At 37.4% G+C, this 27215-nt stretch overlaps 1 protein-coding gene and 1 long non-coding RNA gene across 7 annotated transcripts in view; one reads left to right on the top strand and one right to left on the bottom strand.

Annotated features, from left to right (window-relative positions):
- TAOK3 (TAO kinase 3) overlaps positions 1-27215 on the bottom strand; it is a 140991-nt gene that overhangs the window by 11451 nt on the left and 102325 nt on the right. For all 6 annotated transcript variants that reach the window (XM_036449572.2, XM_036449575.2, XM_036449573.2 and 3 more), the window contains 4 exons: positions 22214-22348; positions 13718-13954; positions 11759-11887; positions 7996-8199 (listed from right to left, as the gene is read on the bottom strand). In XM_036449572.2, coding sequence (XP_036305465.1) covers positions 7996-8199; positions 11759-11887; positions 13718-13954; positions 22214-22348 — 705 coding nt within the window. The remainder of the gene's footprint in view (positions 1-7995; positions 8200-11758; positions 11888-13717; positions 13955-22213; positions 22349-27215) is intronic.
- Positions 1308-7788, top strand: LOC118725606. The gene is made up of 2 exons (XR_004990053.1): positions 1308-1790; positions 7125-7788. It is a non-coding gene; the product is annotated as an uncharacterized LOC118725606 (long non-coding RNA).

Below are 27215 nucleotides of genomic sequence, written 5' to 3'. Positions count from 1 at the left end.
CACTGCCCTCAACTTAGGAACTGCATTAGACAGGTATGAAAGTATATGTTCAGCTCACAGCTAAATGAATCCATTTGTTTTCTCTACTAGGAATTTGAAATTGAGATTCATAAACAGTGAATCTTTACGTATAGCTAGAATGGAGGGGCATATAAAAACTACATATGTGGTAGCCATCTGCTGCTATGAAGGCTGAGTGATTAGAGAAAGCTGAGCTTCAGAGCAAAAATAAAAAAGAAAGAAGTACAGGGAATATATTGATGCCCAAGTTCCTGACTGGTTCTAAGCACTCCTGTAGGTACAGCTGTACTATTGCTATTGGGTTTTAGGAGACATTCCTATATTTCCATAGTAAATTCCCTGCTTTTGGCTTAAGCTAGCTCAAGTAAATTTTAGTAACATGTAAACCAAGAATCTTAATTCATAAAGGGAAATAAGTTTATGTATAAATTAAAAAAAAAAAAAAAGACAGAGCAAGGCTGGAAGTGCTAAGTGCTATAAAACAGGTAAAAACCTTATGCTGTGAGATTTCCGAAAAGTATAATATTACTACTACTTAAAAAGGCCAAGGGGAAAGATTTTGAGCGGGGCTTTAAGTTAGAATGATAGGTTGGCTCTCTTCTCTAATGGGATCCACTATGGAAGAAAATGCAAGTTATTTATTACATATAATTATCAGTAACATTTGCATATTTGTGTGGATGAGACTATCTTGCTACCTGGGCCTTCTATCCTGAAGAGAAGTCCTCTACACAGTATAGCCTCTATTACTGGAGCAAAGCCACTAATCAGTCATTAATGTATTATACAAGTTACCCTATGCGTCAGGCACTGTTGTAGGCACCAGGGAAAGAGCAGTGAACAAGCACACCCCCTTGTGGAGGTTATTTTCTAGTGGGGAAATACCAGAAGTGCAATTAACATTTGTTTTAAGGAATATAACATAATATCCCAGTGCATCTCCCTGTATCTCCTCCTGCTTTTACTTTTCCTTCTTTTATTTTTCCTCTTTGCCTGGGCCATCAAATGTCATCTTTTAAAAAACCACTAACTGGCCCCTAGGTGGCACTAAAGAACAGTGAGCCCTTTTCAGAGACTAAAGCTATTCCAGTCCATTGACCAAGAGAAGCCAAGGAAAGTCCTTGAAATGGGTAAATATCCTGTTCCTAAGTCACTATGTCATGTTGAACCTTTGAGTACCAGGTCTCCCAATACTGGGCACTTATATATTCCACACTTTACCAAACTGAGAAGTCCAAACTGCATCTGAGCTGCCCAGAGCTCTGAAGCCTCTGGGGGGCGGGATTAAAGATCAAAGCAAACCATACTTTCAGAAGAAATCAAATGCTTCTTCTTATGTTTAATGGAATGCTACAGGATGTTGTTCATCAGAAGTACCTGGGTTACAAGCTATTTGTCTTACCCAGCTAATTCTGACATATACTAAAGCTTGAGACAGGGTGTAAGTCACTTTCAGCTCTTCCAATGATTCATGGACAGCTCTAGGCAAGTCTCTTAATCCATGTTTTATTTTCCATAGGTATAAAGTAAGGATAACTTTTCCACCACCAACTGCCATTCTTGTGAAGATGAAAGAACTTAAGAAAATGCTTCAGAATACATAAACATGTCATTATTATTTTTCTCTATTCAGAAGTTAATGTCTTAAAACTAGTTTTTATAAACTACTAGAAAGTGAAATAAACATGATACTGAAGTAGCTTTTCTTTTATAATAGGTTGTTCCCTTTACCTTTAATTCATGCATCTGAGTTGCTGAGATATAAGATGGTAAACTGTCTATAATATTGCAAAACATGGGGGGAAACATTATCCAGTGCTGTGCCTACATAATAATGTGAAATGTGCTTTCAAGTTCTAAAAATGACTACATGTATTTTAATCCTAATTGCAGCCCTATGAGTTGTTAACATTATAAGGCTTTACCCCTCTTATACATGATAGAAAGGAATTTGGGAATTGAGAGACTAACATAAGATCATATAACTTCTATAAAGCAGAACTGAGGCTAAAAGTCAGGTTTTTAGATTTTTGACATTTTCCATTAAAAGATGTCCCAGTGAAGGCTTATATTTTTCTGTTTTATGCTTTATCAATCTGTGGTACTATATTTGGGAGAATTCCTCTATGCTAGCTAGACCAGTGTTTCCCAACCTTCTCTCATGATGAGAATCACCTGGTGGAGTTGTTAAAACACAGATTCCTGAATCCCAACTAAGAAGTGCTAAACTAGAATTTTTGGGAACATATAGGTAAAATTGTATACTTAACTAGTGCTCTAAGACAGATTTTATATACAGAGCACTAAGTTAGGTATGCAATTTTACCTATATGTTCTCAAAAATTCTAGTTTAGCACTTCTTAGTTGGGATTCAGGAATCTGTGTTTTAACAACTCCACCAGGTGATTCTCATCATGAGAGAAGGTTGGGAAACACTGAGCTAGACAACTACAATGGTTGCTTCATCGTACAAATGACATAAAGTAGAGCCATGCCATGTGCACACCTGTAGCTTATACAAATTCAACTAAGTAAGAAAAAATACAAAAACAATTGTCATGAACAGGTGATTCTGCCCACCAGTGTACTCCATGTATATGCCCTAGAACACATGTGTCAAACACAAGGCCCGCGGGCCAAATCCGTCCCGCCAGGCCTTGCAATGTGGCCCGCACCACGCCGTCATCACTGCACTCCGCTGCGTTTCCATCACAATGACAGTTTATGACTGTTCAGTAAACCATTCGGCCCGCGATTTAGGCTGGATTTTAGATTTTGGCCCCTTCTCTGATTGAGTTCGACACCCCCACCCTAGAAGAAGTGTGAAATGGGAAACATCACCTACTTTAAGCATCTCGCCAAGTTGAGTTTAAGCTTAGTATTGAAACATGTATTTTCATATACCATGGCCCCTAAGTACATCACCAAACTTTATGTGAATCTACCTCCTGTGTAAGACGTGGGTCCAGGGTGTGTTCCCTAATTAACCCTTCATAACTGTGGCCCAATCATTCTATTTTTTTAAAATTTCAGTGGAAAGTGCTATTGACTCCTTTAAAAGCAGTTGTCCTCATACCCACTGAGGTTGAGTAAGAACTAGAATTGAAAAATTTTAATAGAACCATATCTGGTTCGGCTCAATGGATAGAGCATTGGCCTGCAGACTGAAGGGTCTTTGGTTTAATTCTGGTCAAGGGCACTATCCCCAGTAGGGAAAGTGCAGGAGGCAGCCAATCAATGATTCTCTTTCATCTCTGAAATCAATAAAAATATATTTAAAAAAAAATTAAGTGGAGATGCTGTCAGCCTAAGACATTTAATGCTTTCTTAGTTTCAGTTCATAGTTTCATAACTGGTTAGAAAACAGTGGGCATCTGTGTGCAGTGATAATAATGGAAGAGGCTCAACCTAGTCTATGTTGATCTTTTAAAAATCCTACCTAATAAAAGAGTAATATGCAGACTAACCATCACTCCAATACACAAGATGGCTGCCCCCATGTGGTCAAAGATCCTGCCCCCATGTGGACACAAGATGGCCACCACAAGATGGTTAGCAGGGGAGAGCAGTTGGGAGGCACCAGGCCTGCAAGGGAGGGCAATTGAGAGGGACCAGGTCTGCAAGGGAAGGCAGTTGGAGGTGATCAACCCTGCAGGGGAGGGCAGTTAGGGGTGACCAGGCTGGCAGAGGAGTGAAGTTGGGGGCAAACATGCTGGCAGGGGAGCAGTTAGACATTAATCAGGCTGGCATGGGAGTGGTTAGGGGGTGATCAGGCTGGCAGGCAGAAATGGTTAGCAATCAGGAAGGCAGGCAGGCAAGCAGTTGGGAGCCAGCAGTCCTGGATTGTGAGAGGGATCCCAGATTGGAGAGGGTGCAGGCTCGATTGAGGGACTCATTCCCCCTAACCCCCGTGCATGAATTTCGTACACCAGGCCTCTAGTGTTTTTAATAATTAAAAGGATTGCTAATGCTCACTTTTGGCAAAGATACAGAAAACAGGTACTCTTTGTTGGTGGGAGTGCCCTTTTTGAGGGCAATTTGGCAATATCTATTTAAAAATTTACATGTGTATACTCTGACCTGAAAACTTCACTTATAAGAATGTATTGTACAAAATACTTGCATATGTGTAAAAAGATCTCTGTACAAAGATGTTCTCTGGAGTATTGTAAATAATACTGTAAAACTTCAAAATACTACTGAGAAGTACTTCATTAAATAATTTCATAGCCATACTAATGGTTGAAAAGAATGAGGCAGAGCTGCAAGTCCTAGATTGTACCATAGTAAATGAAAAAAAAAAAAGTTACTAAACAGTATAGTGGACATCTGGGGTTTCTTTGGTATGTTCAGTATCCTTTCACCTTCTTTTAAGTCTCCCCTTTTCCCAAAATGCTATTCCACCCATTGTGGAATCAAGGATTAAAAGAGTAAGCACATTACCCAATCAACTTCTCTCTCCTAGAAATCTGAATTGGAAGCAACAATGAAACAAAAATTAAACATGGTTGGAGGAGATACATTCAAAAGGCGGTGCTTTGAGCAATGTCCATTGGCATTCGCTCTCTGGATCATGAATGTTGCTTTTCCAGCTTGATTCTTTCCTCTTTTCCAGTGTGATTTTCAGCTCTGTCTTCTATCCTGTTATCCTCCAATGAATTCCTTCCCATGCTAAATCATCTGGTTTGTTTCTATTGCTTTCAAATCAAATATACCTCTGATACTAATGTAACCTTATTTTTGTAAAGTTCTATATAATATGTGAGAGTTCCATATGGTATGTAAGCTTTATGTATGTCTATATATGCACAGAAAAAAAACCTGGAAATATGTGTGCAAATTAATGGTGATTGTCTCAGGGTAGAGATTGGAAAGGATGGGAATATCAAGAACTTTCATTACTCAACTTTGTATTTTTCTGTTTTGTATTTTTTCAGTGTTGTTTGATTAGTTTGAGCACAGAAAGAAAAACTGAATATTTTTCATGAAGAAGGCCCTGGAATAAGACTAAACAAAAGAAAATCTAAATTCTTAAGAAAAATACTCTTATAGGGCTATTCTTCACACAGTTGTTTAGAACTTGATAGTAATGAAGTCCTGAATATAGTTTCTATCATTTTGTAAGAATAACTGTCTTCTATGTCTTTTATTGGTAATAACTGTCCCCTTAGCCTCAGATTTCTTCCAAATATGTGCTATTAGAATAACTAATAATTGCCAGATGAAAAGAATCCCAAACATGTTATTTTCAACTGGCTATTGGATTTTTTAATTTGGACTTTTTTGCCTTCCAACAAACTCAGCATGCCTAGTACTGCGTTAATCAGTTTCTTACCAACATCTTTCTAAACTCTCTTTCCATCCAAATCTGCATTTCCTTATAAATAACTCTGATTCTACCTTCATATTTTCTTTCATATCTTAATGTATGCCAAGTCCTGCTTATTTTATACTTCCAAATATGTTTCAAACCCACCCCACTCTCTTAAAAAAATTTTTTTTTATTGATTTCAGAGAGGGAGAGGGTGAGAGAGTGAGAACATCAATTATGAAAGGGAATCATTGATCAGCTGCCTCCTGCAGGTCCCCTATTGGGGATTGAGCCCACAACTCAGGCATGTGCCCTTGACTGGAATCGAACCCTGGACCCTTCAGTCTGCAGGCTGATGCTCTATCCACTGAGCTAAACCAGCCAGGGCCCACCTCTCTTTTGATAGTTACCCCACCATCTTTGTCTATAGCCTATTTCCTACCACCAGATCTCTTTTCTTTTCTCTAATTCAGTATTTCTCAACCCTTTCCCCCCATTCTGTCCCCATCAGAGCCTTTTTAGATTTCCCCTTCCCTGACAATCTCTACCCCTAAAACGTTAATACCATAGATTAGGGGTGTCGAACTCAATCAGAGAAGGGGCCAAAATCTAAAATCCAGCCTAAATCGAGGGCCGAATGGTTTACTGAATAGTCATAAACTGTCATTGTGATGGAAACGCAGCGGAGTGCAGTGATGACAGCGTGGTGCGGGCCACATTGCAAGGCCTGGCGGGACGGATTTGGCCCGCTGGCCTTGTGTTTGACACATGTGCCATAGATATACAGTGTATCTGTTTATGTACTGTGACCCTTCAGAGGGCCTCAAATTGTTGTAATATCTAAGACCCCTCCCCTACAGAACCATTTTCACTCCCTTCTTACCACCCCCCCCCTCTCCCAAGAACTCATGCTCTAATCAAACTGGGCTGATCTCACCATAGTAAAATTTTAGCCATATCACTGCCTGGCTCAAAAATGTTCAGCCGAAACCGGTTTGGCTCAGTAGATAGAGCATCAGTCTGTGGACTTGGGGGTCCCAAGTTTGATTCCAGTCAAGAGTATGTGCAGTGGTTGCGGACACATTTCCAGTAGGGTGTGTGCGGGAGGCAGCTGGTTGATGTTTCTCTCTCATTGATGTTTCTAGCTCTCTATCCCTCTCCCTTCCTCTCTGTAAGAAATCAATAAAATATATTGAAAAAATGTTCATCAGTTTCTCCCTCTTCCAATAAGATGAGAGGACACAGATAAAGAGCCTGGGCCTGGCTCGTAATTGTGGTCAATAAGTCTGAGTTGGCACTGCCCTTTTCCTTGCCATTTGAATACTATTGCTCTCCCAAAAGTTACACCAATTCCCATTCCCATTAAATGTACCTGAAGTGCTTTTATCCCTCATGCAGGCAAACACTGTTTTTTTGTTTTTAGCAAACTTGCTGTTTTTACCAATGTGCTAGCTCATTTGTGAGGTTTCTCTTTGATTAAACTAGGTTACAATGATTTCCTGTTGAGCTTTGCATCTGCAACTGATTCACATTCTCTATTCCTCATCTCAGTCTTTGGAGAACATCCCATTCATCCAATTTCCCAGAGTGGAAGGTTTGAAGTCATTTTTGACTCCTCCCTCTTCTAAACTTCTCACACCATTAGGTCCGAATTATTTTTAGTTCTGCTTCAGAAATGTCACTCAGATCTAATCTTCACAAACTCATATGAATCTTATAGTATTGGGCTAGGGAAGATATATGCTAATTAAAAAAAAATCTAACCTCTATCTACCTCCATTGCTTTTTCCAGGTAGGACCACAGAAGAGCATCCTAGCTGAGCTCATTGTACTTGACTTTTGTCAACTCCAGCTTACCCTCACATTGATGCACTCATTCTTCAAAATAAAGAAAACTTACCATAACTCTTCTGCTTGCAAACTTCTGGTGGCATGCAACTGCCTTCAGACTAAAATCTAAATGCTTTGGCTTAAGAAACAAGGCCCTCCACATTTTGCTTCAAGCTACTCTTGTTCTGATGCTGCAGTCCCTACACCCAGACACTAAGCATATCATCAATCACTGAATCCTACAAGCTCTTTCATGACTATATGCCCAGGATACTTCATTTACATGTCTATTACTATTATACCTAATACGTTCTATGGTAATTAGTCTGCTACATGACTGTTTCACTTCTGAGTCTTAGGGCTACTTGAAGGCAAGGAGGACAGCTTCTCGGAAGCCCTGGTGTCTCAGCCTGGCTTGGCACAGAGGAGGCACTCCATAAGTGCTGGATGACTGAATGAGTGAACTTCATTGTAGAACATTATCTTATTTTTTAAGTGTTTGATGTGGAGTCCCAAAAACACAGGTCTTTGAAAAGCAGGCTGAAAGCAAGTTATTTTACTTCTTTTGATCCTCCACTGCATAATAAAGCTTATAATGAGTGTTCAATAAAACTTTATAACATTTATTTGGAAAAAGTTGATTTCTTGTTCTGTAAATGGGCTTTCTCTTATCAGTGATAAATTCATTCCCTGGCTCTTTGTATACCTACTTTGTGTCAAGGTCCTATGCTGAAGACTAGAAAGAGCAAGGATATAGGAATGAAAAAACAGTTGTGATCCTCACAAGGCTTGCTGTCCCATAAGTAAATGACAATAGTTAGGAACATAAATACCTCCCGAATGTTCTGCTGCTCCACCTCGTGCCGCTTGATCATTATTTTCCGCTTAAAGAAACGACAGTTTTTGTCGTAGTACAGTCTCTGCTGAGTGAGAAGGTGGGCTTCCTCTTCGGCCTGTGTGTGCTGCAAGTTTTCTTTATGCTTGGATATCCGCTCCTGCTTTTCTTTCTTGGGTGTGCTATGGTCCTCATTCATCTCCTTCACAAGAAAAAAAATAAGGGGAAAACCATGCCAGTATCATTAGCCAAAGAAATTATAATAGTTTATTGCAATGGTAGATTAAATTATTTGGAAAGTAAATAAAAATGTAAACACAGGCTGACTTGATATTGCCCCCTTCTCGCAAATACATACTTTGAATATTAAGTGAGAGGAAGACTTGTTAGTTTCCAAGTCTCCAACTTCTCAACTGTCAGAAATTATTTGTTCACTCATCAATCAAATACATATTTACTGAGTTCCCATCATGTGATAGGCACTGTGCAAGGCATAAGGATACAATGGTGAACAAAAGAACATGGTAGCATCATGGAGCTTTTCAGTCTAGAATAAAATCTATACAAAGAACCCTATGAACTAAAAATGACTGGGACAAATAATTGAAGGTGAGTTCTTGGTTCTACAAGAATGATTAATAGAAACTATTGAACCTCAGTGGTAACAGCTGAGCTGAAATTTGAAAAATCATAGGCATTAATCAGTCAAAAGGAAAGGAAAGAATAATCTGGGTAGAGGAAATAGCACATGCAAAACTATTAGGGTGGGTTAACTGAAACATGGTATGTGTATGATCAAGGAACTGAAAGGCCAGAGTGTGGTGGAGTGTTACATAAGATGAGACTGGACAGACAAACGGGACTGTTAGGTTAGAGGTCTAAAAGGCTGAGTTAAGGATCTTTAGGATAGGGGAAATGGATTTTATACGGTGGTGGGAGGTTATCATAATGTTATGCATTTCAAAAAGATGACTGGCTGTTTGTAGAAAACAGAATAAAGAAGGCCAGAGTGTATACATGGGAGGCTAGTGCAAAGGTCCAGATGAGAGATGATAGTAGCTTGGACAAAGGAGGTGGGGAAAAGACCAAGTAGACAGGTTTTATATACAGGAGGTAACTCTGCAAATGTCACTCATTTGCGATTATAAGCCACCTATATTTTCAAAAGGACAAAATCATTAGTCTTTCAGCCCATAATGGTAAAGAGAAGAAAGCAGTGAATCAGAACAGTTAAGAATATGTTAATCTATGTTAATCTATGTGGAAAGTAAGATGACCACTTTTATGGAAAGCACACGGTACTCTTCTTTGTTCATACTGTTCCATCGGACAAGCTTGACCTATAACATTTGGTTAACTACTCAGTGAAATCCCCTTTAATTGCTAACACCTCTTTTATTTAAAGTTTTGTGATGCAGACATCACACACTATTTAAATTATTTTTGTGCTTAGTCAAGAGGTCCTTGTAAATCAACTTTCCTGTTCTAATGAAGTCTTAAGTGAAATGTTAGAATCAACAAGAGCATGTGCTGTTTCCAGCGTGGAGTAGGTTAGGATCACAACAGGAAAGCTGGTGACTCATTTCTTAATGCCATAACTTTACTACTAGGTTTAGCATTAACCATTATATTGAACACCCAAAATCAAATATGTTCATTAAAATTCTCTCCAAAATCATGAATAAATTATTTCTGGACCATCTATCATTTTGTATTACCCATATCTCTGCTATCAGTAGTGGGAATCATGGAGATTATTTTGTCATTTCAAGGACAGTTCCTTTAAGTATACCAATATTTAAATATACATGTCACTTTAAACAGTGTGAACCAAGCTTTACTTCATAGGGAGTAATACTAGCTTTGCACAGAAAGGCTTATGAGTGTGTTGAATGACTTGTAAGTTCAGGCCTGTAGCTTCCTGCACTCGTAAATCTGAGCATGGTGGACTCCAAACAGTCTTATGTCTGAAGACTGAGTAGGGACTCTTGAATTTTGTTCTTTGGCAGAATCTTCTAAAGGCAGAACTCATGCAATCTCCAAATGCCTTAGTATTACAAGAGCTCAAAATGGTGGCTGCAGTCATACTGTATGACCGCCAGAGCATGAGTAAACATATGGTGTTAGAAATAAGATGACATCTGCAGCTGAGAAAATTTCTTACTTAAAAATCAAGGTTATCTCTATGATCCAGAAACATCTTTTATTGTGATATAATAATTATGCACAAGCTATAACTAAGAGAAAATGTGAACCTTCTTAGTTGGACTACTTTTCTCTACAGCTTGGTTTTCTAGACTTTTTTGTGTCTCAGATTCTTCCTATTCAGGCAGTGTAGAGCAACTACAAGTTTCTGTCAGGCCCAATAATTACCAGTGGCCATCTAGGCAGGACCAAAGATCCCAAGGCCCCATCCCAAAACACTTGCTTTCACTTTCCAGTTTAAAAAAGAAATGGAGAGGAACATTGCTGAGTCTCTTAAGTCTCTTGGTATTACCTTAGAATCTGAGCTCAAATGAATTATTTCATTTATATACTAGAACAATGCCTCATGTTGAATTTTATTAAACCTTAATACACTAATAGTTGACAAATAAGAAATCCTAAATCTCAGGAGAAGGAAAATCTATGGAACTCGAGGCAATTTACCTGTAAGTACTGGTAAAAGGAGAACTGAAGAAATTTGAGCTTTCAGGCCCTCTTAGGCCACACTAGTGGTCTTCAACCAAACATTCAAGAATTAATTATTCACTTATCAATTATTCACATATACCAGACACAGGGATACCAAAAAACACATACAAAATTGGCAAAAAAAAAAAAAAAAATCTACAACAACAACAATAACAATTACTACTACATAACAGTTATGGTCTCTACCTATATCACTTATTGACCAATAGGCCAGTAGGGAAAGTAGCTCAAAGAATCACTAAAAAAAAAAAAAAAAAAAAAAAAAAAAAGGTAAAATTGAAAGCTAGTGTCATGAAACCAGAAGCACTTGCTCTGGTCAAGGCAGTCAGGAAAGGCTTCCCCGAGGAAGTGATATTTAAGTTAAGGTACTAATAAATGACCCTAAATATTATAAGGAAGAGGAGCAGAAATAATCAGCAGAATTACAGTCAGGGAGGGATTGAGAGTGAGGCATGCAGAGAGCATCCTGATGGAAGAAACACTAGGAACAAAGACCTTGGGGAAGGGCAGAGTTTCATACACTTGAGGAACCAAAAAGTGACCGTTGTGTCAGGAGCAGTGAAGAGTTGGGGGTCGGGTAAGCAGGTGGGGAGAACACTGGTGTGAAGTGAGAATGGAGGGAAGGCTGGTAACAGACCATGTAGGGACTTCCAGTATTTTAATCTATATTAATAGTAATGGGAAGCCAGTAAATATTAAAACCATGAAGTGATATGACTGGATTTATGGTTTGAAAAGATCACTCTGTCTGAAGTGTGGAGAAGCAAGCAAGAATGGTTTAGAGTTAGAACAAATGGCTCTTGAAGTGTGGTGCCTGGACCCCCGGAATCAGCATCACTTGGGAACTTATTAGAAATGCATATTTCAAATTCTACTCCAGACACATTGAATCAGAAAATCTACAGGTGGATTAATAATCTGTTTTAAAAACCATTTCAGATGATTCTACTGTAAAGTTTGAGAATCAATGGGTTAGACTACATTTTGATCACAATGTATGATGAATCAATTTTAAATTTCAGCCATTCTAATGGCAAATTGGTGACTACAAATATTGGTATTCTTACCTCTTTTATTTTTTCCTTACAAATCTTATACTGCTTCTTCTGACTTTCTAAGAAAGTTGTCAAATCTTTCTTCTGCTGGGCCAAGATCTGTTGCTGGAACTTCTTCTCATCTGCTGCAGCTACCTTTGCCTGCAAAAAATACCAAATATGATCTTGGAGGACTTGTTCTTCACACAGAACTTAGCCATATATGTTCTCTAATGCATTGAAAGAATCCATAAATGTTGAATAATGTAATTTTTGAACAAATTGTTAATTAAACAAAATACGGAAATGCCTATTCTGATTTCCCTGTATCTTCAACAAACATTTTATGGGGAAAAAATATGAAGAAAAACCACAAACACATACATGAAAATACATGGGATGAAAGGTAAACTAACAATGATTATAATAATTTTTTTCATATTGTTGATAGCTGAAGGGTTATATTATATAGATGGATAAACATAACTGACCAGTTTTATTCCAAGAATCTAACTTTAATTGATTAATTATTGCAACTACCAGGCTTCACATCTAGTGTACTAAGCAAAGCTGATGACATGTGATTTCTTAGGTTCCTGTTAGAATTCACAACAGTTAGACACTAGGACATTTGGGGGCTCCTTAGTGGATTGAATGCTGACCAAATAAAAGATAACCCAATAAATATTGGTTCCTGAGAATGACCAAATCTAAGTGTTAGGGAACCATTCAATGAAGCACTTAGGTAGATAAGGTGCTTAAGAATCATGCTTCATGGTTCTTTTTAATATATATATATTTTATCTAATATTTAGCATCTATGAACAACCATTCTTCCATTATGAACAATCCTCCCTACATATTTACCAAATCAAATTCCCAAGAAAGAATCTGACTGGTTTATTTAATCAACATCCATGAGACCTTCTTGGGGGAATGCTTCTTCTATAATTCTGATGTTTCCTTTCATGTGGAGAGAGAGTCTAATTACTGAAACACCCCTGGCCTCTTGTCCCCAGTCACTTCATCCCCACAGAACACATGTTCACCCTGCTTTTCCACACTTTGTAAATCTTATGGGAGGTGGTAGGAAGGCGACTCGTTTAGTACTACTAGGGCCTGGATAGGCAGGCCTGGCTAATTTTGTTTAGTAGGATTAGGTCCATTTTTCTTCAGATATAAAACACTTCTCCCACCTAACATTTACCCGCAATAAAGGTGATAATTTTGACTACCTGCCTTACCCACTCCTCTGTTTTGAAAATTAGTTTAGAATCAGGATGTTGAAGATAAAATGTTCTCTAGAATACTCAAACAATAGCCAGACTAATTACTTGCTAAAATTAGTCAGGTCCCCATCCTGAGTCCAATCAGCTGTAGGCAAGGATGATCACCAGGAAAAGGGACTATTTGTAGAGGAGTTTTCCTTTGAAGAATACTGTGGGCGTGGCAGGCACCATCCAAGTTTCCATAGGTTAAAAGCATCTTGTGTGAGTATGTGTGGGTGGGTGTTAATTTTACCCAGGCCCATAGCAAAGGATTGATGCTCAGAATATATTTGAATAGACAAGAATGTGGTAAACCCCTTTAGTTACTATATTAACTTTTTTAATGATAATTTTTTAAAGATATATTTTATTGATTTTTTTAAAGAGAGAAAATGAGAGGGATAGAGTTAGAAACATCGATGAGAGAGAAACATCGATCAGCTGCTCTTGCACACCCCCTATTGGGAATGTGCCTACAACCAAGGTAGATGACCCTGACCAGAATCGAACCTGGGACCCTTCAGTCCGCAGGCCGACGCACTATCCACTGAGCCAAACCGGTTACAGCAATAATTTTAAGTAGTCCCATAAAACCAACCCCACTCCCTCACCAAAGAAATACTGCTCCCTTTTCACCAAAAACCACACCCCTCTTGTCTCCTGCTGACTGGCTGGACCAGGCGTGGTGTGACCATGGTACGAAAGCACGCACACCCAGACTGACCTCCTTCTCTATGGTAGCCACTTGCTTCTTGGCCAGCTTCTCCAGCTCGATGGACGAGTTGTTGGCATGCGTCTCCACCTCCTTCTGTAGCTTGAGGCGGTGCTCGTCCATCTCAGCCTTCAGCTTGTTCTCCAGGGCGATCAGCTGCTTCTGGTGCTGGCGCCGCATCCGCTTATATCCTGACATCTGTTCCCGCAACTCGTTCTCCTGCTCATGCTCATGGATCTGCCGTGTAACCTGATTAGGGTTGGGGAACAGAACTCAGGTAACCAGGTTCACGAAAGGCAAACTTTCAGGCAAAAGAGAAGAACCCCCTGGCCTGGTTTTATTTACGTACTATTTCCTGAACACTTACCTGTACCAGGCACTGTGCCGGATGCTCTTTATATACTTTATCTCTAATCCTAAAAACCATCTCACTCACTCACTCATTTTATTCTTCCATGAGATGGACTGGTGTTACCACCCCGAGTTTATCGACAAAAAAAATTGAGACTTGCGGGGAATTTTTTTTACTCATTTGGCCAAAATAGATTTACATGTTTTTAATATATCATTATATACAAGAGGTTGGCAGAAGTAGGTTTACAGTTGTGGGTAACATTCTTTTGTACTAATAAAGTTGTTGTAATAATATAACCTGCATGTCTTTCTCTATACAAACTGTAAACCTACTTTTGCCTAGCTCTGTATATGCTCAATGTCATGTAGCTAATAAGGAGTGGAGTTGGGATTCAGACCCATTTCTGTCTGATTCAAGAGCAATGCTATTTCCACTACATGAGGGCTTCTCAACCTTGGCACTGCTGACATTGAACTGGATAGGTCTTTGCTGTGGGGGCTGTCCTGTGCATTTTGGGACGTTTGACAGCATCTCTGACCTACCCCCTGGAGTCCAGCAGCACCTCCCAAGACATGACAATTAAAAAATGTCTCCAGACATTGCCAAATGTCTCCTGGCCAGAGTGGGGGTGCGGGTGGGGGCATCACAATCCCTCTGACTAAGAACCACTGCACCATATCATACTGCTGGGTTGTTTGTTAAGAAAAATGTCTCTAACAGTCGTAGGAATCTTGAACAATACTGATTTCCTATTCTTAATATGAATCAAGAGAAAGAGAAAGAACTCTCTCCCTTAAATCTTCAGAAGAGATGCTAACAAATTACAATACATCTACTTGCTGTTCTAAAGAGGAAAATGTGTCTTCCTGAAGTTCAGGAAAATGAGGACAATTTCTGGACGGCCACAATTCTCATTAGTTTTTCCTTAACCCATTCAAGTGAATGGCCAAACTGAACATTGCAAATGTGAATGTCGATATCTTGTTTTTTATCTATTTAACCTATTCTGATTTTTCAGTCCTTCCTTCAATTTGTCACCACTTGTTATTTTCCTGTCAGATTCTCTGTCGCTTTCTTCTCTTGTATTTATTTTAGAAAAAAATTATAACTTTAGCTTTGTTTTTCAATAAGCAATTTAGTCATTCCTATGTACTATTAGCCACGTCTTCTCAATCTAAACCTCAAACAAGTTTTACTGGAAAATTTCATGCTGCTATTACTTCTGTTTACGATTTTCAGTTTATGGGTCAAAGTGATTTTATACAAAGAACAGTCTGTTTCTCTACTCTTTTTAGAAGGTGTCCCTGCATATTAGACTGAGTCCTCACTATCGAGAGTGCTTGTAACTGGATAGTATTATCAAAGTACACATTAAACATTTGCCGAACTTTGAAACCTTTCCAGTTGAAACTAACACTGTTTCATATTCATTTCTTTTTTCTAAAGGACAATCCTCTCTAAAGTATGAGGAATAAGAGCAGACAATATTTCAAGACCAAAAAGGGGATATCATCACCAAAGAGGCACCTAACACTCTAAAGATTATTAATAATCTTTTTTTCTTTGTTATCACAATTATGTATTTTTAAAAAAATATATTTTATTGATTTTTTACAGAGAGGAGGGGAGAGGGATAGAGAGCTAGAAACGTCGATGAGAGAGAAACATCGACCAGCTGCCTCTTGCACCACCCCCCACCGGGGATGTTCCCGCAACCAAGGTACATGCCCTTGACCGGAATCGAACCTGGGACCTTTCAGCCCCCAAGCCGACGCTCTATCCATTGAGCCAAACTGGTTTCGGCACAATTATGTATTTTCTAATGGACTTATTTCATGATAAAAAAGAAAGGAATAGTTTGAAATATATGTGTATATTGTACTTCATATTTGTGTTTTCCTGAAGTTCAACTGTAGGGATTAAAAACAATTCCAATCAACAGAAAGGATACTATTTAGTCCTTTCTGAATTCACTTGTTTTTCAGACAAATACGGCAATAAAATATCTGTTTAAAGGTAATGAGTTTCAGAGATGATTTATCTGCGTACTTTTTTGCTCTCTTATTTTAGTATTCCTTCTTTAATTAGGCCTGGCACACTCTAAAGCTATTGACACTTGACAGCAGAGTGTTAGACTGGTTTGTGGTCAATAAAATAAAATAAGGCCATTTCCCTAAACCAGATGGTCTAAAGATAAAACAGAAATGACTTGTGTCAAGAACATTTTTCTATCCTAATTGGTGGGTGAGTCCCTGTGAAAAGGGTGGTCCTACTGCAAACCATATCATACTATCATGTGGCAGAAACAAATTACAAAGCTCAACATGCTAGCATTGAACAGCATTAAATTCCAGAAGAGACACTTTGCTTTTAAATGCTTCCCATAATTTGAAAAATCTCCTTCTTAAATTCCTACCATCACCTTCCATTTGTACAACTAACTTTCTGAATTACAAAGTCATTGTCTTTTTAGACACAGATAGTGATAGTGTTACACTGTAAATGAAAGTATAGCCAGATGTTTCATTTGTAAAGTCTAACAAAATTTATTTTTTAAAATGTCACCTAAAATGTATGTCTGTGCATTTTTTACCACTTTATTTTTTTAAATTTAATTCTTTATTGTTGAAAACATTACATATGCTCCCTTCCTCCCCATTATCCTCTCCCCGCCTGCCCCCGCCCTCCAATGCCTATGCATTTTAGGTTTAAACCTCAGTTCTTATGAATAAACTATTTTGTCAATAAAATAATAAAGCTCCTAATTTTTATTATACTTCATGCTTTAAGATGTGTTTCTCATGTAATTTACCTCTTTAATTTTTATAAAGCCTGGAATTTGAACTAAGATCTTATGGCTCTGAAATGGCATGAAGAAATTCATATCACCAAAGAAATGAAACTTTCAGTTATGAAGTAATGAAGGGAATTAATACCCCAAACAATCAAAGCTGAAGAGAGTGGTAAATCCAAGTAACAAACTGAAAAAGTCTGAAAATGAGAGAAGGTTATAGAAATGTAGGGACTGTAGTTTTCACAATCCTGAACTAAAAAATGTGATCAACTAAAAGTGAACAGTTTCAGCTTGCACTCTCAGTAGGTTGTTTGGAGGCAAATCTCATTCCATCCCTTACTATGTAACTGACCTTGGGCAAATTACTTAAGTTTTTCAGTTTTCATATGTAAAGAGAAACCAACCCTATGATGAGATCACTGATAGATAGCACTTGTGTCTAGCAAGGTAGATGCTGGTCCCTTCCTTCTCCTGCCAGCCTCTGAGTAATCTGTCTCTTTTTCCCTCCATCTAAGCATTTCTGGTCACGGGGACATAGGTCAGAAGTGGAAAAGGGAATTGTTTATATAGTTCTCTTTTATAAGAGAAAGGGCAAGTTGTACAATAAAACTGTACTATAATCCAGGTAGTGGATTATAAGGATGTACAATTTCTGAACTGTTAACTATTCATATATCTGGAATAATATGTAAAAAAATAAAAATAAAAAACCATAAAGGAAGACTTAATGTTTTTCAGAAACTTTTTACAGCCATTATATTCTACTTGATTTAATTCCAGCAAAACATGGATTTACAACACACCACATCACTTGAAGTGTATTATATGCCTACCAAGTACAGAATATTGCACTTGAGGGCTAATACACAACTTACTGAACACAAAAGAGGAGCATGGTAGCTGATAATGTTACCCTTTTAAGAGATCAAAGTCAACTTATAGGATTAATTATATGTAAGAATCAAATTAATGCTTATGATAAAACTGGCTACCATCAGAACTTAGAACAAATAAAATTTAACAGCCAATTTTTAAAAAGATTATAGTGACTACATTTTGGCATCAGAATGTTGACATTCCACTCTTTAGAATACCTAGGGGGAAAATGTTTTATGTTCATGTGAAAAGTAAGAGGCAATTCTGACTTATGCAGAAAAACTGACAAGAACTTTGAAATGCACACTTATAAATCCAAATTCTGATGTGGGAGCAGGCTGAAAGAGACTTCATTCATTCATTTGTTCATTCATTCAACACATATTTATTGAGAGACTTGGGTCATGAGATAGGCATACAGATTGGGCAATGCAAGAAAAATGGTATCAGTAATGATCATAGTGAGATTAAGAAGCCAACTAAAAGGAAAGGGCAGATATGTAATATTTTGCTAAGCATCCTCTGATACACTATCCAGGAAGAGGACACCTTTTCAAGCATTTAGAAACAGAACAGTGGGGCACAGGAGAAGTGAAACAGAACAGTGGGACACAGGACACCTTTTCAAGCATTTAGAAACAGAACAGTGGGCACAGGAAAGTATTAGAGCCTAGCATTAATTGCTGAGGCTCTAATACTTTTATGCTTGTCTATCAAACTCATTCAGGTACACAATTTCCCAATTAGCTTAATAATCAGGCTGCAATTTTTAAAATTCCAAATGAAGACTCCATTTTTTTATATGAGTTTCTCTACTTAATCTGTAAAACCAATGTCAAATAATTTATATTTGCTTAGATAGAACAATAACCACTTTCTTCTACATGCTTTCTTGGTGCTTAGAAACTAAGAGTTGCATGTTCTTTTACCTAATGTGTATTCTACTATAAATTCACCTTTGTGGTAGCATTCCAGTGAGAATTTCTTCATGAGACCAAAAGCTGAATTGTCTGATAGCTATGGTCTTGGTGCTCTTTATATTAATATCTACTATGGGAACAGCCAATGACCCAGGGGAATTAGGAAATTTTAAGAAAAAAAAAAATGATATCAGATGTAACATCAGCTGAAAACACTCTGATGGGCCACTAATCTACTTAAAATATTAGGATCTTCATTCACTAACAATAAAAACTCAAAAGGCATGTCTCAAAGGCCCAAGAAGTCAGTAATTTTGAAGAACTATATAAACAATTCCCTTTTCCAGATAACGAATCAGCCAGATAGGAACTTTCTTACAGAAGAAGGATAAAATGTAAAATATCTTATGAAATGCTCTTACTTTTTCTAATTTTTAAAAAATAAGTTCAATAATCTTTCCCTGAAATTATTATTATTTACATATATAACTCTAAAGTTTCTTTAAGGTTTCCTCTGGTATCAAGGTTTGCAGTCCTTGTTTTTCCTTCATTAGAAATGCAATTGTGCAGGGTGTGTAATAAAATAAAAATCTCAGTTTTAAGGTGCCAAATTAATAAAAAAAATCCAGCAGTAAAAGCCTATAGTCCATATCTGTCAATGACCCCATTCAAAAGCACAATACAGAAAGAAATGTTCAGGGGAAAACCACAAAGCGAGGATTCTTTTAGGTATGTAGAAGAGATAGGCTGATAACACAAATTTGAGGAATCATAATTTTTTTTTCCAGTTTGTAAATCTGTTTAAAACATTTATATATCATTTATTTATTTGGTAATTGGAAAAACTCATTTCTAAATTTCTCTCTTTTGCTGCTCACTTTTGGATCACTATGTGGCTTATTACCACTTCTACTAGAAGAGTGTAAAGAAAGAGTAAAACCAAAATCAATCAATATACTATTGCCACCAATTATGAGATTTGAAGAGAGGGTTCAACAATGTTTTGATTGTTTATTATATCAGACCTTCATTTCCCTATGATCTTTCTCTTACTTTTATGTCACTTAAGTAATTTTAGCCTTTTTTTCATTTGGGTTGGAATCCATGAAAAATAGATAAGATTCATAATATATTTTTAAAGATTAGTTTTCTTTTTGATATTCCACTGTCCTAATTTATATATTTCTATTGAAATTAGCCTTTAAAATAATATAATGGATAGTAGAACTGAAATGCTTGGTAATATACATTAAAATATCCATGCCAATAGCTAGACTGTCCAAAATGGCATGTGGAATCATACAACTTCTTACCACTTTTCCCTTACATCAATTTTCCCCCTCTCTCTCTAAAAACCACTAGATATAAATTCCACTAAACTCTGATAAACTCCCATCAATCCCACTGTGATTCCCAAAACATTACATTTGAAGATGGTTTTCTACCAAAGAAACACACACCCCACCTTACTTTGTGGCTACAGCAACAGCCTATTAGCTACTCTTTTTGACTTAATATAGGGGCAGGGGCCTTTTAGCAAATCAAAAGTCCACCAGAGAGACAGATGCCAGCTGTTCTCAGGAGGGGCACTATGAAGCCTGTAGAAGCCAGAGGGGCTCCTGAGGACTTTGCCCACAGCCCTGAGGTGGCCTAGTAGGGAAGCAGCTTTCATTTTCCACAGAGAGGGAGACTGTGATGGCTGATAGGTACACAGAGCAGCCCCGGGTGAGCTCACAACTGCAAGAGTGAGATCATCCTGGCATGGCAGTAGTAGTGTCTTACTTACTAGGAGGTAGGAGAGGTCATGAATCTATGATGTGGGAATGAGGGTGTGGCAAGGGAGAAGAGAAGAGCAGAGGATTTGCCCTCGAGAGGGGAAATCCACTTGGTATAATGTCTGCTTCACATTCAAAACCTGCTTATGGTGCTCTGATTCTCAGTGGTGGTTCATCTTTTTCCTCTCATTTCAACATGAACAGGTCTGAATAAAGGTTACAAGTCTCACAAGAGTCGGTGGTAAGTAGTAACATTCCATAAATACTGTATTTCTTCTTTTGTCAGATATCATGGTATGGAGATATTTATTATTTAATATTTCATGCTTTATTTAGACTCAGAAGCATGTTTTTAAGGTGCTTAACAATCACTAGCAAATACATAGTGGACATTTTAAGATCTCCATTACACAGTATAGCATTCATTTAAAATGAAAAATTGTTCAATTAAAGAGATTACAAAGAACTTCTATACAAAGAAACTTAAAGACAGGCTTATATTATTTATAAGGAGTCTACATTAAATTGCTTGCTTTTAAACAGCAGCAGGCATAGCAATATGGGGGTGTTTTAACTCCCATTTTCCTTATATTTGGGTTTTTAAAGATTATAACCCATTATTAATTCCAAAGATAATCGAAGCCTCTTAAAAGACTTGAGAAATAAAAGGGAAATCAGGTTTAAAAAATAGGACAAGAAAAATAATCATTTCTGGGTCGGCCTTGGATGATGTCATCATAGGTTCTAAATGTAATAGCCAGGCAGTGTACACTAACTCTTCCTGCACATGTAACCTCTAACATCAATTTGGGCAAAACAACTAATATTTTAATAATTTTTTGGCTGAAAAGTGAGATTCAGAAGCAAAAAGATTAAAGAGAGTTTAGAGTGCCAAGGATGAAACGATATGAGTGTGTGTGTGTGTGTGTGTGTGTGTGTGTGTGTGTGTGTGTGAACGCGCACGCGCACGCGCTGGGGACCAAGGGGAGGAGGCATGAAAACTAACTCTTCCAGCACACACCCCTTTTGCTACTACAAGGGCATCCAGCAATCACATTTGCAATAGTAAAAATGCTGAAGGATCCTACAGTATTTTTTCTTCCACAACCATCCCTATCCCCTCCGACAAAGCCCTTATTGCTTTATTGGTGCCAGGAAATTCTTCAGGGGTTAAATGGGGAAGTGCAGCCACTACCATTGTTGCAATAAATAAATGAATGAACCAGAACGAACCAGCAATCCATCCCCAGGAAGCAAGTTATCTTATTTTCTACAATTAGACACCGTAGCTGGCAACCATATATTTTAAAAAATTGTGTTTTATCTTTTGATAGCTGTGTATACATTATAGATATACATGAATCTATATAAAAAGCTTAGTGCCCTGCATACACATACATCAAATCCTTCTAAAATATTTTTTAGCATTATTATTTTACTGAAAAGACAAATAGCTTTTTAAAAATTAGATATAATAGCAACCTCATCTTAAAGGCCTTTTATTTTGCACATACAACATATATAAATACACACACACACACACACACACACACACACACAAAGGTTCCCCCCCACCCCCCATGCCGTAGACAATGCTAAAATATCTGAGATCAGGTTGCTATGCCAACAGATTTTTTTCTAAAATGAATAAAATTATTAGGAGGGAGAAAACATTCTTGACTCCTTTCCTCCCATCCATGAAGCCGAGAGAGGCTCAGGGAGGGCGAGAGGCTGCCAGATGGGGAGGAGGGGAAGGAAGGGAAGGTGAGTAGAGGGGTGTTTGCTTACCAAAGATGCTGATTTGATCGTGGCAAAGCGCTCTCTGTTCCGGTAGTGGAGGGCCTGGCTCTGAACTGACTGGGTAGGCCGTGGCTCAGGCCTGGGATCGCCGTGGCCCGCCTCATCCCTTATGAATACATGATCCTGCAGAAATGGATAAAAACAAGGAGAAAGTCCAGCTGTGCTCTTTCCTCGCCGGCTGCCTCTCTCTCACCCCTCTTTCTGCACAAGCACTGCTGTTTGAAATGCATAGTTTAGCTCTCTGCTAGTCCCCGCAGCTCCCACGGTACAAAATGAATAAGCAACACATTGCAGCCTTCAGTTAGGAATGTCAGCTGATCGCTAGTGGGATGCCTTCTGAATCCCTGGCAGGCTTTTTCTTTACCTCCAGAATCACATATATGCAAAAGAAAAAAAGAATAGAAAAAACAATGCAATGTACAGACTCCTTAGAACAGTTTGTTTAAAACGCTGTAACCAAATAATTCCTTTAAAAATGTCATGTCCATGTCTAGCAAGGAGGATGCTGGTTGCTTTTAACATAAAAGCGAGCCTCCGCCTCATTCCCTTGAAAGATCTGCTTTCTCAATTTAATTTTATTTGCGCTCTGTTCGGTCGGATCATCGTTCTGCCTAGAACCAGTGTAGGCTTGTGCTGAACTGCCTCTCTATCTTGTGCTGAGAAGATTCGGCAGTCACTGAGGGATCCTGCTTTCCAGTCATGATCGTACACAGTTCTAGCACCTTCTCTTTACAGCTTCTGAAAGGATTTTTTTTTTTTTTTAGATTTAAAGAGACAGGCATACAATTTTAACCAAATGATACTTTCACAAATTCTTCCTCAACTCAGTCTCGGTATGCTCACCAGTGTGAGAGAAGCTGGAATTTAATGCCCTTGACTGATTTAATCAAGCCCATGCTTCTTGATAGGCAAAGGTGATTAGTCTTATTGTAACACCCAGTGAAAAATAACACTCCCTGGAAGGATAGCAATGGATGTTTCTTAAATGCAACTGAGATGACTTTTAAAGGGGAAAATGCTTTCAAAGGGTGATGTGTCTCGCTATAAAAGATGGAGTGGTCAGTCAGTAAGTAGGTCTAACCCTGCAGAAAAGAAGATACTATAATAATTAATAGCTCAAAAACATGTAAAACCATGGGGGATTTTTAAATAGTGCATGTTCAGGACAGTGAAGGAGAAATTAATTCTCTTATTTCCCTAGGGGTTTAGGAGAAACCATTTGTGAAAATTCAGTTTTGCATTTTGCCCATGACTACTTAACATTTTTTAATAATTGCCCTTTTTTTTTCATTAGCAAGATTAAAGGGTTAGAAAATATAAAACTGTATTATATACTCTAAAATGTTGATAAGTCAAAACACATATATTCCTTGAGGGATATTAAATTTTACATCCAGGTTTTTATGTAAAAGCCAACAGCCAAGATTAAATTTATCATTGGGTTGCTTTTTTTAATCCTTTTATAAATTTAGAATGCTTCATAATTTTGGGATGGTAGCTCCCATTATATATATTAGAGATTTTTTTTCAATTTACTGTATTGTGGTCTATTTAAGAAATAATTATTAAGGGACTCTAAATGCCATTGAGGGCACATATATCAATTTTAAGGGATGTTCTACTATAGTAGTGTGCCATAAGATAGCCACATGGATATTTAAATTAAGTTAAAATGCAAAATTCAGTTCTTAAGTCACATCAGCTATGTTTCAGGGAGATACTAATTATGGCTACCATATTGAATGGTGCAGATATCATTTCCATCACTGCAAAAAGTTCTGTTAGAGCTGAAGATTAAAAATGCATTTAACCCATATTTTTCAATTTTTTAAAATAAATACCGTAGGTCAGTTAATTTTTTTTCTAAATATATTTTTATTGATATATATATATATTTTTTTTTTACAGAGAGGAAGGGAGAGGGATAGAGAGTTAGAAACACCAATCAGAGAGAGAAACATCGATCAGCTGCCTCTTGCACACCCACTGGGTGCAACCAAGGTATGTCCTTGACCAGAATCAAACCTGAGACCCCTCAGTCCACAGGCCAACGGTCTATCCACTGAGCCAAACAGGTTAGGGCTCAATATTATTTTCTGGAAAATCTAAACTCTTATTTCACAGGGAAAAGAAAGATTAGGTGTCCGACTTAAATTTATGCACTAAGTTTAGGTTCTAGAGAGAAAGGCCACCATCATGCTGCTGAATATTCATTAACAAATTACATTTACCTCCAAAATTGGTCTTTCTTAATATTGCAATACCAGAAAAGCAAGAAGCTTTTAAATTCCAGCAACCAGAAGAGATAGACTAGGTAGAGGCCTGAGGAGTCATAGTTTTTGGTGAGGATTAGTTAGGTTACATTAAGTACATCGACTGAGACCTCAAGTGTTACAGCAGCCATTGTTTCAAATTCTTATGACTTGATTTATAATGATAACCAGTGACATTAGAATCCATACTCCTCACATAATAGAATAAAACAAATTTATGTGCAAATATGTATAATTTTAATATTATTTCTTTAATTTCTCTCATATAAAAATGAACACTTTTGAATTAGGATCCTGCTTATCAAAATAAAAGTCACATTCTATCAGCTAAGTTTTTAAACTCAAGGATCTTGGAATACACTGGACCAAGTGAAAACTCAAAATCATAGTGATTTTGGTTGACATATAGCTAATTAATCCAGTAAGATCTATTTTTATAATAATGCTATTTTAGAAGTTAGTCTGAAGAATAGATACAAAATTTTAATATATTGTAAATATAATGCTGTTTCTTTACATAATACCCTTATTTAATTTATTTTATTTTTACAAAAAAGACTGTTTAGTTTTCCATAGCAGTTTCATAACAGATCACCAACATTAAGGTATGCATGAGATCACAAAGTGGGGCCAATGAGTAGGTATCCATTTCACATACATAGGAAAGTGAATTTTAAAACAGTCATTCCTTTGCATAAAACAAGTTCAAAACTCTGAAGACAACTTAAATAATGAAGCCATTAAAATGGGGAAATATGACTTGAGAAGCAAGTATGAGCAAATTAAACTATAAACTTCACCAGGATATACTGTCTATTGGTTATTGTCCCTTTAAGTAGCAACCAGTCCCTTTGAAAATGACTACACTTGGCTCCCAGAATTTCTGAATTAAACACATTTTAAGACTAATAGTGGAAAAGGTGAGTTTGCTATTTTATGCAGTTAGGCACCTATGAAGATTATTTACAAATAATGGAAGGGCCATCTTCTTTGATGTTGAAGAATGGTTTTAGAATACGAAGAGCAATTATCATTTTCTACTTTATCAAGACATAATAGCCCTGGCTGGTATGGCTCAGTTGGTTGGAGCATTGTCCCATACACCGAAAGGTTGCAGGTTTGATTTCTGGTCAGAGCACATTCCTAGGTTTCAGGTTTGCGGTAAGGGTGTGTATGCTTCTCTCTCTCTCTCTAAAATAATAAGAATTAAAAAACATACACCCATATCCTCAGGTGATTTTAATTGTTTCCAAAACCATTAAAAATATTGCTTAAAAAATAAATATGTTGGTTATAATTTATCTTTAAAACATTATCATCCAGGAACAAACAAACTAGCTTTTTGAAATACCAATATGATCTGGGAGCAATTTTAAGTAAATCTATATTATCTTGGTAAATTTATAACATTCTTTCATCATAAAAAATAAAACTTCTTCAGATTAAAAAACAAGCTGGTGTTGCCAAGACCGGTTTGGCTCAATGGATAAAGCGTCGGCTTGGGGACTGAAGGGTCCTGGGTTCGATTCCGGTCAAGGGCATGTACCTTGGGTGCGGGCATATCCCCAGTAGGGGGTGTGCAAGAGGCAGCTGATCGATGACTCTCTCTCATCGATGTTTCTGACTCTCTGTCTCTCTCCCTTCCTCTCTGTACAAAATCAATAAAATATATATTAAACAAAACAAAACAAAACAAAACAAAACAAAAAAACAAGCTGGTGTAATATCTGTTCCAAATCTTTAGTCAAAAAAATTGAACTTTTATACAACATAGTAAAGTATGTGAAACATGAGGCATGCACTTTTTACTATTACACCCTAGTGGGGCTTTACTTATAGTTAGAAGTTTTTCCCTAATTGTCTGAATAGTTATGCTTCTAAAATGAAGATTTATGGTGTAGCCCCTTGTTTAGAGCCTAACTTGAAATTAATTCTAGAAATCACTCCTATCAACTCTAAGTTTTGGGTATGCCTTTATCATACTACTTAACACATTTATTTATTTATGCAAGAAATTGTGGGATTTTTGAAGGCAGAGAAAATGTGGTTTGAAAAATCTCAGTCACTCTAGCACCTAGCATATTGCTTGATAACTAGTAGGCATTCAGTAAATGTTTGCTGAATAAATAAGTTAAAAAATATAGGTCTGAGATGTTAGAAAAGTGGTATTTTCTCTTTATTATTAACAAAATTAAAATCTGTATTTCACAAAAACCTGTCACTCTATACTTCAAGAAAGTTGTAAAATAGTCACACACACACACACACACACACACACACACACACACACACACACACCTTTACATGGTGGAACCTAATAATGGCTTTTATCTGGTGACAAGAAACCTTTATATAGATTCTAACACTCTTCATGCTGTGGAGAAAGGATCAGCAAACCCACCAGCTCTTTTGTTTTGTTCATTTCAAAATTATTAAATTATTTCCTAGGCAGGTGTAACTGTCAAAGCCTGGGGATAGAGGAAGGGAAGAAGATGGGAAAGGTTACCTTAAGCTGGAAGGATAGCCATTAGGAAGGAAAATGACTAGCAGAACACTGAGGATACAGATGTTACTATAGTGAGGTGGTGTGCAGAGTGATCTGTGTAAGAAACTTTACCTTCATATGTTAATTTACTTTTACTTTGCCAAATGTGAATTGAAGAGTCAAAGAACCCGCCCTGCTCTTCAGCAAAAATAATAGGAAAGGCAACTGAAGC

This window comes from Pipistrellus kuhlii, unplaced genomic scaffold (assembly GCF_014108245.1).
Source record: "Pipistrellus kuhlii isolate mPipKuh1 unplaced genomic scaffold, mPipKuh1.p scaffold_m20_p_20, whole genome shotgun sequence".
Lineage (NCBI taxonomy): Eukaryota > Metazoa > Chordata > Mammalia > Chiroptera > Vespertilionidae > Pipistrellus > Pipistrellus kuhlii.
Note: the sequence above shows the minus strand (reverse complement) of the source record. Positions and strands in the feature narration are given on the sequence as shown.